Source organism: Sinocyclocheilus anshuiensis, unplaced genomic scaffold, assembly GCF_001515605.1.
Source record: "Sinocyclocheilus anshuiensis isolate Anshui unplaced genomic scaffold, SAMN03320099.WGS_v1.1 scaffold85, whole genome shotgun sequence".
Taxonomy (NCBI): domain Eukaryota; kingdom Metazoa; phylum Chordata; class Actinopteri; order Cypriniformes; family Cyprinidae; genus Sinocyclocheilus; species Sinocyclocheilus anshuiensis.
The window spans coordinates 1,955,386-1,972,771 of record NW_015536800.1 but is presented as its reverse complement, the minus strand read 5'-3'; the positions used below and the strand labels follow the sequence as shown (position 1 = coordinate 1,972,771).

The window sequence follows — 17,386 nt, the reverse complement described above, 5'->3', positions numbered from 1 at the left end:
ATAAATTATTTACGGCTACTATAACATGTGATGCTTTGATTTTATAGGTAACAGTAATTAAGTAGCTATTTATTTCAATTAATTGATTCAAGGGTCAAGTATTTGACAGTTTAATTATATAAGGTGTGATTTTCTATGGTTAGAGTCCTCATTAAGGTAAAAATGACTCCAGGGGACAAATATAGCCTCTTATCAATTTTCTGACAATGTATTGAGCACAGGAGCAGTGTTTCTGTTTATCCATTTCTGTTTATCTCCCTCTATCCATGGGTTTACAACTTTTTCCAATTATGAATTTACCTAACATTTGTGCAACCATTCACATACTGCTGGTATTTTCTTTAGAAAATACAAATCTATTTTACTTTATATTAATAACTTTATTGTACTAAATTGATAGAGGATGAAAGACAATACGTTTAATATAATATAATATAATATAATATAGAGAGCGAGGGAGAGAAAGAGAGATGTCTGGCCGTAACTGGAGCGGTAACGGAACTGCTCGATTGTTCTCGTTAAATTCCTTTCCCCCGCGTTCTCGCGCATGCCAGCTCCCGTTCTTCAGGAGAAGAGACAGCCAGGGAGGCTGGCTGATGCGCTCGCCTTGCTGCCCCTTACGCATTGGCTGAACGGAGACCTCTGGTGTTTTTTAGCTTATATTTTTAGCAGCGGAGGTCGGACTCGTATTGCATCGCGTGTGGTAGAAAGTGCAGTAGTTCATCTGCAGTGCTGCTGAGCGCTGGAGAACCGCAGTGTGTTGCGCTGTGAACGCTCAAGCTCAGCATACTGAACGAGTCCGCTATTACGGCGAATGGTCTGAAGTAAACACGCAGGTCTGTCTGTTCGCGGAGCGCTGGATATCTCATCTAGGCTGTCTTGCTAAGACCTTTTTTTTTGTGTGGAAATGGCCAGTCCTGGAGACGATTCGGCTTCAAATGCCCATCTGGATCAAGCTGAATCTGCTGACGCTACCCCAGAACCAGCGTTTCAAGAGGCTCAAAAATGGATCGAGGTGAGTTAACCGTATACATGCTCACAGAGGTGGAAGTAAACATTTCTTTTTTTTTTTGCATCATTTTAATCTTTGTTTCGACACTCATATAAATAAAGAGGTTGCATTACGCTCTGAACAGCTTATAAATATTGCAGTCACCTGTTGTGAGTGCGTAGCGTGTTTGGTTACAACAGCGGGCAGTGGAGCCCAGCAGCGCGGGGATCATGTGCGCAGGATTCGGGGGCTGTAATCGGACTAGCACGGCTTTGATGGCTCACCGATTTTTTTCTCTCACATGACAGCCATCAGCCTATTTAAATTAGCTGCAGGATTTTACATGTAGGTCGCCTATCGAGTGGACGTTTGCAAACAAAACATTCATTTTGAAGACGTGCAAGAGAAACAGAAGTCTGCACAAATAGTCTGCGTGCGGACACGCCCCCTTTTGCTAAGAGATTCCAGTTGTTGTGGAAGCCAAGAGACACGCCCCCTTGTCCTTTACAGACCACGCCCCTCATCACTCATTCCTTTTTTACAGTCTATGGGTCAAACAGTTTGTTTTCACCGAGCATTTGTGGCCTATACAGTATTTATTTGGCCTTCGTTTTATTTGACCTGATTCACTGTAAAGTATAACATGTGAATGTAGGACTAGTCCATCCCCAGAGATGTTAAAGGTTTTAGGTCTTGGTATTAATATTATGACCTATTTTATGGGTGGTGTGGATTGGATAGGGAGAATCCAAACGTCACTGATCTAGATTTGAGGTTGAGTCTTGTGCATTAGATGGGGGTTTCAGTATTTTAGATGCCATGGACCCCAGATGTGATCATTCGTGTGTGAGGGACCCCCACTGTAAAGTCATCTATATCATTTATTGTATAAAGAACCAGTTTATGAAAAAAAAAACATTTATAAATATGTCTAAAATATAGTTTAGGAAATATTTAGTTTCTATTAAGTTATACCGTTTTTTCTGCTCATTATAGAACTGCGCTGTTTGATGTATTATTTACTCATTTCAATCTAATTTCTATTAGGTTATTTTAATTGTAATTTGTATACATTTTTATACCGTCTAGCACTTCCTTGTGGTCCTAAGTTTAAAAACCCCGACATTAGCCATCAGTAATGGCTTTTTCTTTTCTTTTTTTTGCAGAAAAAAATGGGACCATCAGTATTTCCTTATGATGGTATCGTTCTTCAAACTTTTACATAGCGACCCACATATAGACACTATTATTATATTGTTAATTAGTTAGGAATTGATGTGGTTTTTAGTGATTTCATAAATCCCACCTAAAGTATAGACCAGGTTGCCATGCCATAATCCATTCACACTTTTTCTGCATTACTATTTGTCCATTCTGTCTGTCTTTCTGCCCATGTGTTTCTCTGGTATGCCAGTAACACAGGCAGGAGCTCATGCATTTTAGGACGATCTGTATAAATAGACGGGCTGAAATAGCCTAGCACCCTGCTGCTCGCAAATAGTTTTAACTAAATTGGCACAGAGAGAGAGACATGCTTCTTCTGTCTCCTGCTAAAAATGTTTTTTCCTTAGTGAGTCATTGAAAGAGCTAGAACATTACAGACCAAAGCATATGGCGGACTGAAGCATGAACAGCAGACTACAAAGATACATGAAGCTCTCTTAAGACACATATAGATTGAGCTTCCCTGTAGTGGTCAGCTTAGATAGGGTTAATGTCAATATTTAGAAAGCAAGGTGATGGACAATATAATATTGAGATATTACATAATACAAGGATGAAACAAGAAACACACAATTGTAGAAAATAACACTACCCAATATTTCACAAAAAATATTTCATGAAATTTACAAAACAATGATCAGTGACACAAATAAGAATGTCAAAGATAAAGAAAATAAAATTGAAGGTAAAGAAAATGTAAGTTTAAAATGCAAGCAAATGTAATCTTTGCATATGGTTTATGGCTTTGCTAAACTTTTATACCCTTTCCAACAAAATGTTTAAATTGAATGACTCAAATGCCATGCAGTTAACCAGAAAGTAAAAAGTTATAAAAGTAAATTGAATTATTATTTTTTAATTATTTATATTTTATTGTTTTTGTGAAAGTTTTATCTATCTGTCTATCTATCTATCTGTCTATCTATCTATCTATTTGTCTATCTATCTATCTATCTATCTGTCTGTCTGTCGCAAATAATAAATAATTATTCATTTATATTATAAGAAAGGTGAACTGAATTATTATTATATATAATATATATATATTATTATATTTTTCAAGTTTAAAGTATTATTATTATCATAGATGATTAAATGTTTCTTCTTTCTTTTTTGGGGGGGGGGTTGTATCAGATGACATTTTACAACCTCTACTTATCTATTATTATTATTTACCTGGACAAGCAATCATGAGGGTCATCAGTGTGTTCCTCTATATAATATCATTTCCTGTTTTTTTTTTTTTTTGTGGTTGTATTATGTTACTTTGATTTGGTGTCTACATGTTTTTCTTCGTAATTTATAAATTTGTATAAAAAAATAAATTGACCTAACCATATATCGGTCTGTCACTTCATATCTGTATATTAGGATTGTTTTTAGACAGAGTATCATATGTTCAGTCTTTGTTTTAATAGTACCTCTCATAGGGCTCATAGGTGTGTGCTGGATGGGCCATGTGACATTGTATGGAAACTGTATGAGGAAACACTCCCAGTGCACCTGTCAGTGGTTAGAGACGGACAGCAGCAACCACATCGCATTACAGAAAGTCCTTCTCTGCCTTGGCCTATCATATTTCAAGAGCCCTAGAGTTCCTCTCCCATTGACTATCGGGTTTCAGAGCACTTCTCTCTTTCTCTGCCTGTTTCTTTCCATCCTACTTTTTGACCACCACTGTCATAGAGTCACCAAGGAGACCATATAGAACACGTCCCGCTGATTGCACATCAGCTTGTGCTCCACTTTGAGTGCATTTAGAGCATCTATCTGGCAAATCAAGCGTATGAGGTCAAGTGTGTGTGTGTGAGTGTAAGAGCTGGTACATTTGAGTACAGATGGCTCTGTCATATGACCTCATAAAGCCAGCTGTCACAGCTGTGCAGTCACATACGTATGGATTAAATGATACAGCTTACACAGTGACAGAGATTTGGGAGGCAGACACAGGCTGTCTACCAAATTCACATTCATTTAATACAGTCATTTAAGAACACAGGGACTCAAATCGCAGACTAAATATGTGCTCTCCATTATGCCATTGGCTATGGTTTGCTTTCAAGTATTCAGGGTGACCACCAAGACACACATTAAGCCAAATGACCTTCAGTCCAACTGTTTCTGTGACTAAGATCCACTCCAGTCTACTGTCAAAGCACTATTAGCAACATAAATTATGTCTCTTTTCATAAAGGAACTGTTCTGCCTATAGAAGATGACATTACTTTTATGACATTTCTTTTATAGTTACAGGGCTCCAGACAAAAAAATATGAGGGTGCCTTGGGCTCCTACAGTAAGGAGTGATTTTTTTGGTGGACAAAGCTTAGAATTTATCGATAGAAGTGGTTGCTTTGAAGTGCTTTAGGTTTTTGAATGCATAGCTTCTGCTTTGTGCTGTGATGAAGAGAAATTTTAATGTATACATTACTTTTCAAAAGTATTTAAAAAAAATAAATTAGTTATTTTATTTAGCAGAAGTGACAGTCAGATTTATGTTTCAAATAAATTGTTCTTTTTTTCTATTCATCAAAGATGTCAGACTGCACAAAAATATTAAGCATCTGTTTTCAACACTGGTAATAACAAGAAATGTTTCTTGAGCAATAAATCAGCATATTAGAATGATTTCTGAAGGATCATGTGGCACTGAAGACTGGAGTAATGGCTGCTTAAAAATGACAATGTCTAAAACACGGTGTGTTATTTTAATTTGTAAGCATATTTCACAATATTTCAGTTTTTGCTGTATTTTTCGTAAAATAAATGCAGCCTTGGTGAGCAGAAGAGACTTCTTTTAAATACACAAAAAAAATCTTACTGACCCCAAACTTTTAAACGGTAGTGTAGACTACAAAAATTAAACCCAAATCATGCATCATAGTAATGGTTTCCAGTTCATTTAGAATCAGAAATAACTGAAAAGTGATTTGTGGTTCAGTGAGGGAGTCAGTTGTAAATTCAGTAATTGTTTTAAACAATTCGCTGACTGAGAGTCTGATTTAAACCACAAAACGAGTTTTGTAAAAATTTTTGACTTTAATCTAAGTAAATCTGAACTGATTCATTAGAGTAATTTGTTTGTGAATCAGACATCACAGCTTGTGCTGTGTTTATTATTGTGTTCAGTGTGCACATGATATCTGACAAAACGATGATATATTTTAAATTGTCACGCATTTTTCATCTTTGACACATTTACAACCATTTTAGCCACAAATCTGGTATTTTGTGAGCATGTTGCGAACTTGTAAAAAGTGTTACCTCAAAGGATTGTTTCTAGTTTTGTCTCTGATTAGCTTTTGATGAAGACACATTAATCCAGCGCTCTCATTTTATACAACACAATTGTTCATGTTGTGCAAATGAGTCTTGTAGCTTGTGTAAAGAAATGCAATTCTTTCCAGCCTCAATATCTCTCCAGCTTCACCACCCACCCTTGAGAGCACACAAAATCCTGATGTATTTTGCAATCATTTAAAAGCAGTGTTATATAACACTGCTTTTACTCATCTTGGAATAGGTTTTCCTGGTCAAGGAATAATCTCCAAGAGTCCATGGAACGTTTAGCATAACTCCCATAATTCAATGCTGAACTTTATAAGGAGAGAAGGAGAGATATACAGTAGAAATAGTATGAATAGTATGCTATTCCAAATTCAGGCAACAGACAGTGTGTGTGGCTGTCTGTTTTTTGTGTGTGTGTGTGGTAGTTTTTGACCTCTGACCTCAGAAATGCCAAATGCAAATGCATTTTTTCTGTCAGGGTGGCTAATTTTGTCAGCGGTTGTATTGGTCGAGGTCTTTGTTTATGCGCTGAAATTTTCAGTCGTGTATGGGAAACACTAAATGCCAAATAAAACAAAACTGGGCTTCCCAACAAAACCATGCAGCACAAATCTAATATATGCATGGACTATGTACAATGTGGCACTAGCCATTGAAATATATGTCTTTGTTTACCAAATTGAACAGCACTGCGTGAATCAAACAATCCATTTGAATCTGACACAGAATTCTCTGTTTTAGACCTCAATGTGAACCCCAAATTTTGCTTTAACAATGTTAAACATTGTAAACAAGGACAACAGGAGATAGCGGTGCCATGCACAGACATAAAGGCTTTTCAATCCACATATTTACTTCAGTAACACAAACTGTATTTGTGGCTTTGTTTGCCTTTCTTCAATAAATAAGAGCTAATCAGTCCCACTATCAGAATATTTTTGCTGACGTTCTTAAAGGTTCCAATGTTCCGTTCAGTTAACAGTTCATAAAAAATATTTTTTCTTAGTGTGAAGACCTTTTTTAAAAATAATAAAGAACTTTTTTCCATTATAAAGAATCTTTTGTGCAATGGAAAGATTCCTTGTATGTTAAAGGTTCTTCATGGAACTATCAATGCCAATAAAGAGCCTTTAGAGTGTAGCTGTAAAACAGATGTTATGTTTGTTAATATCAGCAAATTTATGTCCGCATTCAAATTTAAAACCATGTTTTATTGTCAAATGTAATTTTTATATCACAAAAATATGCATTATTATTGCACTTATAAGTCCTTGTAGAATGTTTTTTCTTCTAATTTTTTCATTTTAAAGCACTCCCCATCCTCGCAGATCTGCATGTACATTTAGACTCAACAACAAAACTGCATTAAGGTAGATAAACAGAGAAATTAATCAAAACAGTTCAGTCTTCCAGGACGGAATGAGTCTATATTTATGAAGGCAGTGTGTGTGTATATTAATGTGCATGCATTTTTCAAGCACTTCAGCAAGTCTTGAGGTGCCGTTATCTCATAGTGTCTAAGCAACCAATTAGCACAGTGATTATTAACATGTGAATGAACTCGCAAACAGTGAGAGATTTGCTGACAGAAAAACAGGCGTGCACACACACTTCTGACATCTGTGGGGAATATTTTCTGAGAATAAGGTAGAGCAGTAGAAAATATCTTACACTGAAAATATTCCCGATGGGTGCTATAAATCAGCAGCTATTAAACTTTCTTGGCCAGCAACCCAAATAAGACATTTTGTCTTTTCTAAAGCCATGCAATATGCTATCAGATAATTTCTTTATTCTGTTTCAATAAATAAATTGTAATATACACACTGATTCAGGAATCCCTGTTGTTCTTTCATACATTTAAAAAACATTAGAACATGAACACTAATGATAGTAGATATAAAAAGGGTTGAAACTGATAATGCATCCAGCTTGTACGAGAATGAAATATGATGGTTTGAGCTGTGTTTCCTGTTACTGTTACAAAATTGTACTTTGCTAACCATAATTTCTGCCAAAAATACCATAGTTGTTACAGTTATTGCTCCTGCAATAAAACCGTGGTAACTTGGTATTCACCACAACTGCCATCAAAAATATTCTGGAAGGGTTTTACAGACTTAGAATGAATATAATGTTTTTTTTCTGTAGACCTGGAAACAATTGGAGTAAGTGTGGTATTTTGGTAGAAACTATGGTTACCGTGTGGTTGCTTGATAAAAACATTTCTTCTGACTAAACGGTCCCAACACATACTTTTGTGAATAATTATTCCTACAGAACATCATAAATTCAGGGATGAATGTGAAACCATGAATTTTCTCTTATTAACATAGCATTGTGCTTTCCTGTGTGTGCTCGGTGCTTCTGCCCCTGTCCCACATACACATGTCATTTGCTTGGTTATTTTCAAATGCTCCAGTCAGCCACATTCTGTCCATCTAAATTTAGGGCCCCTACAGCTGTTCATTTCTTTTTAATGTGCGTGTGTGTGTGTGTGTGTGTGTGTGTGTACATCCTTGTGTAAATGCATGTCCTGACACCGACAACCTTGTCTAACTTTACACACTTCCACACTCTCAGAAAAAAAGGTACAAAAGCTGTCACTGGGGCGGTACCTTTTCAAAAGGTACACTTTTGTACCTTTTAGGTACTAGTATGTACACTTTAGGTACTAATATGTACCTTTATGGTACCAATATGGACTCTTTAGGTACAAAGGTGTGCCTTTTGAAAAAGTACAGCCCCAGTGACAACTTTTGTACCTTTTTTTCTGAGAGTGCAGTTCCCTGTTTATGTGTCCTTCTCTCTAGACAGTGATCAATGCTTACATTTTTCTTTAGGAGCACTAATAATTTTAGCAAAGTAAAAAAAGTTGTTGAAGAATAGTTCACCCAAAAATGAAAAGTGAAAAATTTACTAAAATTTAGGCCATCCAAGATGTAGATGAGTTTGTTTCTTCATTGGAACAGATTTGGAGAAATGTAGCATTAAAACACTTGCTCTCCAATGGATCCTCTGCAGTGAATGAGTACCGTCAGAACAGCCGATAAAAACATCACAATAATCCACACGACTCCAGTCCATCAGTTAGCATCTTGTGAAGTGAAAAGCTGTGTGTTTGTATAGAAACAAATCTATCATTAAGACTTCCAGCTTATATATAAGTTCTCTATCCATAACTTTGCATTCTCTAGTGAAAAAGACTTAAATCAGCTGAGAAATATGCACAAATCAAGCTCCATTTACAAGTGAAAACAGTCCAAAACAGTTGATGTCAGAGGACAACAGGGGATGGACTTTTTCACTGGAGGAAGCATTATTATGGAGTTGTATTTTGGCCAGAAGCGACGGTTTAAAGTTAAAACATTTTGATGGATTTGTTTCTTACAAACACACAGCTTTTCACTTCACTGCACTCATATGGATTACTTGTGGTGTTTTTATTAGCTGTTTGGATGTCATTCTGACTAAAATTTAGGCCATCCAAGTTGTAGATGAGTTTGTTTCTTCATTGGAACAGATTTGGAGAAATGTAGCATTAAAACACTTGCTCTCCAATGGATCCTCTGCAGTGAATGAGTACCGTCAGAACAGCCGATAAAAACATCACAATAATCCACACGACTCCAGTCCATCAGTTAGCATCTTGTGAAGTGCTTCATCAGAACAGATTTGGACAAAATTGGCATTACATCACTTGCTCACCAATGGATCCTCTGCAGTGAATGAGTGCCGACAAAATGAGAGTCCAAACAGCGGATAAAAACATCACTATAATCCACAAGTAATCCACACAACTCTAGTCCATCAGTTAGCATCTTGTGAAGTGAAAAGCTGTGTGTTTGTATAGAAACAAATCTATCATTAAGACTTCCAGCTTATATATAAGTTCTCTATCCATAACTTTGCATTCTCTAGTGAAAAAGACTTAAATCAGCTGAGAAATATGCACAAATCAAGCTCCATTTACAAGTGAAAACAGTCCAAAACAGTTGATGTCAGAGGACAACAGGGGATGGACTTTTTCACTGGAGGAAGCATTATTATGGAGTTGTATTTTGGCCAGAAGCGACGGTTTAAAGTTAAAACATTTTGATGGATTTGTTTCTTACAAACACACAGCTTTTCACTTCACTGCACTCATATGGATTACTTGTGGTGTTTTTATTAGCTGTTTGGATGTCATTCTGACGGCACCCATTCACTGCAGAGGATCCATTTGTGAGCAAGTGAAGTAATGTTAAATTTCTCTATTCTGATGAAGAAACAAACTCATCTACATATCGGATGGCCTGAGGGTGAGTAAATATTTAGCTCATTTACATTTTTGGGTGAACTACTCCTTCAAGTGTGCATTAATAAGATGGTGAATTAACTAATTCTACTATGAATTATGAATATTTATTATGACTATAAGTTAATTGACTGAAAGGTGGATGGTCACAGAAGATTACTGTTCTAAGTATTCATGACCCAATTAATATTCATATTCCACACCTTAATTATGCATTCTAAGTGACATACAGTTTGTTGGAAAGCATAAAAAGCAGTCAATTGCTGTATGAAAGGTAATCTGCATATAAAGTATGAAACATTGGTGGTTTTATAGTATTATATTTAAGTTTTGATCAGTATTTTGCGCATTGGCACACAATAATTTTCACTCACAAATTCTGATAAGGTTCACATTCATTAAGCAAATGGATAGAAGAGCATAACATGTTTAAATCCACTTTTGCACATGTATTATCCATTGTTCTTTTACAGCTTTTAATTTTCCTATAGTGGTGAGAGAGAGTGCTTTTAATCCTGTGTGTGTCTTTGTCTGGACGGATGATCTGGAGTTGTCTATTTCCAACAGCCCTAGTCAGGTGGCCTATTTTCAGATGTATTTTAAGACAGTGCGTCCTGAGAGACATCATCCCCTGTCTGTTTCTGCCTCAGTGAGAGGAGCCCTGCTTTCTGCTGCTGAGGCTGTTGCTTAGGTGATTATAAGCAGGAATAGCACCCATATACTGCTATTTTTGTCTGTCTTTAATGTTGATGTCATGGGGCAGATTGTCAAACATGGCGTTTTTAAGTGTACATGTAGCATGTATGAACAAGGCACTAAGGTCGGCGTCACACTATAGAGTGCATTAGTACCCGCCCAATTTGTCAGTGGACAGGTTCTGGAAGTATTTTTTTCCATGAATTTTTCCCATTGGGATTTTTAAAAAGTTATTATTAAAGTGGTATAAGCCATGAACTAAACCAAATATATATATATTTTTTTTATTTAATTTTCCCAAAAAGCTAAAAGCCATGTATCACAAAAAGGCAGTTTTTTTCCACTACACAATCACATACATTCAGAGGCTAAAGCTAGTGTATGAATTCAGTTTAGTACAATAGTTTATGTGCAATATACTGTACATAATTTAGTTTAGTACAATAGTTTGTTAGTTTGGTATACTCCTGTTTTTATTTCAGTGAGATTTACATTGAAAGCATTGTCATATGTGAGTGTGATGGACTAACAATAAGCTAAATTTACGGTGGCCGAGAAGTGCAAAGCAGATCACAATTCTGAAAACAAAATAATAAATTACAAACGCAAATGCAAGTCTAAAAAACAAAATAACAATTCAGAAAACATTATAACAAGTCAGAAAACACAACGACAAATCAGACAAACCGGAAGAGGTAGGTATAGTTTGAGACAGCGCCTTTGGTTTGGGATTACTCACCACTGACTGGACGAGACATCTGTCAATCAACGTATACAGGAAGAACCAGCCGAAGAACAGCAGAGTCGTTGTAGAAAGTTCGGAGATGGTATTAAAGTAGCTCAGTTTAAATGTATTGTATGAATTGCCCTTACTCTGGAATTAAAAATACGGGTTGTCTATTTACATTTAGTTAAAAGTGGCTGTAAATCATCAGCTCCAGTGGCGCAGATGGATAAGCGCTTGTCGTTGGCTTTTTGACGTGACCGACCGGGGTTCGATCGCGTCAAAAAAAACAAAGGCACGCACTTATCCATCTGCGCCACTGGAGCTGATGTTGTACAGCAACTTTTAACTAAATGTAAATAGACACCCCATATTTTTTATTCCAGAGCGCTGTCTCAAACTATACCTACCTCTTCCGGTTTGTCTGATTTGTCGTTGTGTTTTCTGACTTGTTAATTTGTTTTCGGATTTGTCGTTGTGTTTTCTGACTTGTTATAATGTTTTCTGAATTGTTGTTGTGCTTTCTGAATTGTTATTTTGTTTTTTAGACTTGCATTTGCGTTTGTAATTTGTTATTTTGTTTTCAGAATTGTGATGTGCTTTGCACTTCTCGGCCACCGTAAAAATTTCAGCAAAAACTGCAAAGTGAGATATCGTCTACCAAAATCAAAATGCTTTGAGTCAGCTAATGGGAGGCTGCCTTGAGCAACTCACTGTTTTCTTGGCTCCAGTGCATGGCATCTTGGCCATTACGGTGAAATGTAGCCTCTTACACAACTGCACTGTAGGGGAGCTGTTCCTGGGGGATGTTGACTGGACTGTCACCAGCGGGTGTGTGTGTGTGTGTGTGTGTGTGTGTGTGTGTGTTTGTGAGCTTGGTGTCAAGGTAACGGAACTGCTTGTCTGCCACCACAAGCCTTTTTGGTTCTTCCTAAAAATGTTGCCATCAATCAGCTCTTTCTCTCTCTATTACTGTCCATTTCTCTCTGTTCATACATGTATAGCTGCCTGCAGCCCTGAATTAGGCCAGGACGGTCATATGGCTTTTACAGTATTAAGAGCAGTTTCAGATGAATGTTTGCCTGAAAAACAGCTTACCTGTAATTTATGTGTGTGTGTGTACTTGTATAATGAAGAGAGTGTAAAGACATAAGGCGGAGGGAGAGCGAGTCTTTCTGACAGTTAAAGACAGCTGCAAGGGATTTCTCGAAGAACTGTGTGTGATTCTGAGAGAGTGAATGCGTCTGCATGTGTGAAAATCAGTATGTGTAGCTGTGTCCTATTCCCTAGTGCACTATATTTGCAATAACAACACTATTTTGTAGTGTTGAGTTTTTAAAGATTTCATTCCATATATAATTAATTTTTTGCATAAAGTTTGTTATATATACACTACCGTTTAAAAGTTGTAAAGTTTGTGAACGAAATCTCATATGCTAACCAAGGTTGCGTGTATTTGATCAAAAATATAGTCTAAACAGTAATATTGTGAAATATGATTGCAATTTAAAATAACTGTTTTCTGTTTTAAAAGATTTTAAAATGTAGATTATTCCTGTGATGGCAAAGCTCCAGTCTTAAAGGGGTCCTATTATGCTTTTTCACTTGTTCAACTTTAGTTAGTCGCACATTTCGTATTTCAGAAGGCGGGCCTTCATTTGATACAGGAACTATTCGAGCCGTTCATGCCAGACTGAGGAGAGAGGTGTTGTAATAATGTAAAATATTCGAAAAATAATGTGTTTTTCGAACAACCTAGTGTGAGAGCCTGTTCTAGTACACACCCAAAACTAAATCAAGACTTTGTAAAAGAGCATAATAGGACCCCTTTAATATATGCTGATTTGATGCTCAAGAAACCTTTCTTATTATCTCAGTTGAAAACGGTTAAAAGCACTGATATAACTGTGATACTTTTTTTTTTATTATTATTCTTTGATGTATAGAAAAAGAACACCAAAAGAACACAATTTATTTTAAATATAAATCTTTTGTCACATTGTAAATGTATTTAATCTCACTTTTGATCATTTTAATGCATCTTTGCTGAACAAAAGTATCAACGGTTGTGCATTATTCTTCCCAAAGTACATGCGAGTGCTTCAGAGCCTTATTCTGTTGAATTCAGTTGCTCATTTTCATGCACTCTTTCTCTATGTAGTGAGCAGTAAGACATTCACTGGGACGTGAATGGGTGACTGACTGAGTTATTTCAAACACAGTTTGTGTGTTAGCTAATTCAGAGACCCATATTTCAGTGTGAGTGGCATTAGCCTTTAGCATAGTTAGCAACAGCTTATTTCATACTGTTTTTGTGCCATTATGTGCATATTTCACTTTCTTGTGACCATTTTCCCACTCTTACTGACCTTTAGAATTAAATGGGACGCTGTTGTTCTTTCCCACATGAAATGAGCAACAGTACACAGTACAGAAGGTGACCAATATCATTTTTAACTCCTCCACAGCCTTAAATAACAGCCTCTTTGCAAAGCAAAATAATCTATGCTGAAATGTGCAGACGCAGCATCATCTTGGTTTTAAACAAGCCATGATGTAATGTGCAACACATTAATAGAGAAGAGAAGAGAGAGAGAAATTAAAAGGAAGATGTAAAGAGTGATGCTTCTGGTTAGCTGGCATTGGGTAAATTAGAAGACGAATGCAGTATTCATGTTAAAGGAGTAGTTAAAATATGAAAGTTTGCAGAAAATGTACCCTCAGGCCATCTAAGAACTAGATGAGTTTGTTGGAACAGATTTGGAAAAAATTAGCATAAAATCCCTTGCTCACCAATGAATCCTGCTCTGAGAGAAACTGTGTGTAAAGGTTCAGGAGGTAACAGGTTTATGGGTAATTTTATGTGTATAATTGCAGGTTTTGTCTTCCAAAGTGCTTTGCATTATTGAAAATAATCTTTATTAATCTCAAAAACTTGGTCATGTTCTTGGCCGCTTGGCAGTAGAGAGTAAATTAATGTTCTTTCTTTCTCTCTTTTACACACATGCATGGTATGCGTGAATGTGTTAAGTAAGGACAGGTTATGTAATACTAGTTTAGTAGTTTACTTGTGCACATTAAATGCACACATACTCCACACAGTGTGGGGCATATATAATCACTCACACACACAGAATACATTCATACATACATATTTATATACTCTAACCCATCCCCACACACGTTTTGCCTTTAGAATGTGTTAAGTATTACTCTAATAACTACCAGATTTGTGTATAAAAGAAAAGCAGCTGTTTCAGATCTTCTTTGTGAAACCCATTTTATCTTTAGTTTTTTGTTTTTTTACTTAGAAAGAGCATTGGATATGTGAACATACATATTATAAAAAGGAAATACCAGATTAATACATGAAGCGTAAGTTTTGAGGCCTCCCTAAAGAAACATAAAGCATCTGTTTGGTTAGCATTTAGAGACAAATCATACTGTAAAACTGTAGATTTAGAAGGACGCATTGGGTGCATTCAGACTGCTCCAGTCACATTAGCACTCTCTTACCTCTTCATTAAAACATTCTCAGTCATTTTTTTATTGATGATCTTTGTGCTTTTCTGTTTGCTTGACAGGCAGTGACAGGAAGACGTTTCGGTGACAAGGATTTTAGAAGCGGGCTGGAGAACGGCATTCTGCTCTGCGAGTGAGTTTTATATACATACATTGTAGATGTAAATGAAAATTGTTTATTGGAAATTAAGATCTCTTGCTTAAAAAAATATTCTGATTAAATGCAGATGCACCAGTATGAATTCCAAATACAAACTTGTTTGTATAAGCATAATTTACATCTAGCAAAATTTATGTTAGAGAGGACAAATAAAAATACTGAAATATGGATAAAACCACCGGATTATGATCACTACACTACTGTTCAAACATTTGGGATCCATTTATTTTTGAAGTCTTTTTTTTTTTTATTCTATTTTAATATAAAATGTCATGTATTCATGTGATGACAAAATGGATTTTTCAGCGACCATTACTCCAGTCTTTAGTGTCACGTGATCCTTCAGACATTTTTTCTAATATGCTGATTTGGTGCTAAAATATTTCTTATTATTAATGTTGAAAACAGTTGTGCAACTGTAATACATTTTTTTCCCTATTCTTTGGTAAACGGAAAGTTTAAAAGAACAGCATTTGTGTGAATTAGGTTTTTTGTAATAATGTAAAAGTCCATACTGTACTGTCAATAAATTGAATTGAATTTAATGCAATAAATATGAAAAGTGTTCGTTTCTATAAAAATAGTTACATGACTCCAAATTTGTGAACAGTAGTGTAATTATATATATATATATATATATATATATAGGACACCCTCTTGAATTCCATGGTTTTCCATATCAGGACATAATAAAAAAAAATATCTGGTCCTTGACAGGCCTTACAATTTGGAAAATAAAACCTCAGATGAACAACAACACATGATATATTGCACCGTGCCATTAATAATTTAACAAAAATGTCACAGTCATTGAGCCGACCACGAACTCCTCTGTAGGCCTGTCACGATAGCAACTTTTTTTGTGCGATATATTGCCCCAGAAATAATTGCGATAAGCGATATTATTGTCATTTTAAAGACCATTTTATGCCACTGAATATATAATCATAATGTAACAGCATAATAATGCAAGAGGGCCTACATGCTTCCAAATGACAACAAACTTTGAATTTTTAAGAATATTTAGATCATGGGAATTAAATATCAAAATATTAGATACCTTAAAAAACCTGAATAAATACTAAATAAACTGTTTCTAACAAAAAGTGCAAAGTAACAAGTAGAAAAAAAGAAAAATGCACAAAGAACTTTTCCCAGATTTTTCCCTGACCTTATTTTCTCTGTAAAATTAAGGGTGCACTGTATTGCTGAAAAACACAATCACTACTTAGCAGTCAGATGTCCGTATGCACAAAGGCACAGATCCCTAAACAAGACCATATCTGCAGATGAAACTTTTTTTGTAGAAGCATTTTTTTAATTTGAACTAGCACCTCATGACTACTCCTTATGTACGAGAAGCTGCAAAAGACACAGGCGCAAATGGAATGCAAAAAACATGGTGACATTCATTTTTAAGTAAATATAATGGGCGATATATTGCGTCACCAAAAATGATTGAGGTCATGTACATATATTGCGCGATAAGTCGATATATTGATTATTGCGACAGGCCTACTCCTCTGTATCCCAAAGTATTCTAGAGTCAAATGTGAGGACATCCGTTCGACAGCTAAAGCTTGCCCAAGATTGGGTGATGCAACAGCACAATGATCCCAAGAAAACCAGCAAATCTACAACAGAACGGCTGAAAATAAAAGAATCAAGGAGTTACAATAGTCCAGTCAAAGTCCAGAGCTCATCCTGATTGAAATGCTGTGGTGAGAGCTGTGCATAAACAAATGCCCTCAAACCTCAATAAACTGGAGCAACGTTGTAAAGAAGAGTGGGATGAAATTCCTCCAGAACAATGTAAGAGACTGATTATGTCATACAGAAAATGATTAATTCAAGTTATTGCTGCTAAAAGTGGATGTACAGGCAATTGAATCATAGGGTGTCCTTACTTTGTCACACATGGTTTTTACATTTTGGCTTAATTTTTGTTAATTAAATAATAACAAAGTGTGATATGTAATGTGATGTTGTTCATCTGAGGTTTTATTTTCCAAATTTTAAGACCAGATAATTTTTTATTATGTCGTGATACAGAAAACCATGGAATTCAATAGGGTGTCCTAACTTTTTCACATGACTGCATCTAGAATAATTTTCTTTGATGTTAAAAACTATGTAAAATTGCTTAGGAAAGAATTGCTCTGTGAAGAGGAATTGGTACAATATAGAGCTATAATCTTGAATTCTGTCATCAGTTTAGAATTTTTATAGGCACAGATTGAACAACTGTACTTTCGGTTTTCGAGGGATGTGGTGCAACTTCTATTGTAAAGTTGCTATTGTGCATCTAAAACTGTTTGGTCTCACCCACTGGTTTGTCTCTTTTCCATTCAGCTCATCTATGTGATATATATATATATATATATATATATATATATACACACACACACACACACACACACACACACAGTATATATGTATATATATATATATTAGGCTTGCCGCGATAGACGGTGTTGACGGTGAT

General features: G+C 35.8%; 1 protein-coding gene across 2 annotated transcripts in view; it reads left to right on the top strand.

Moving 5' to 3' along the window:
- Positions 1-485: 485 nt before the first annotated feature.
- LOC107656319 (LIM and calponin homology domains-containing protein 1-like) overlaps positions 486-17,386 on the top strand; it is a 56,143-nt gene continuing 39,242 nt past the window's right edge. For both annotated transcript variants that reach the window (XM_016444112.1, XM_016444102.1), the window contains exons 1-2: positions 486-1,015; positions 14,804-14,874. In XM_016444112.1, the coding sequence (XP_016299598.1) occupies positions 908-1,015; positions 14,804-14,874 (179 nt within the window). In that variant the 5' untranslated portion in view covers positions 486-907. The remainder of the gene's footprint in view (positions 1,016-14,803; positions 14,875-17,386) is intronic.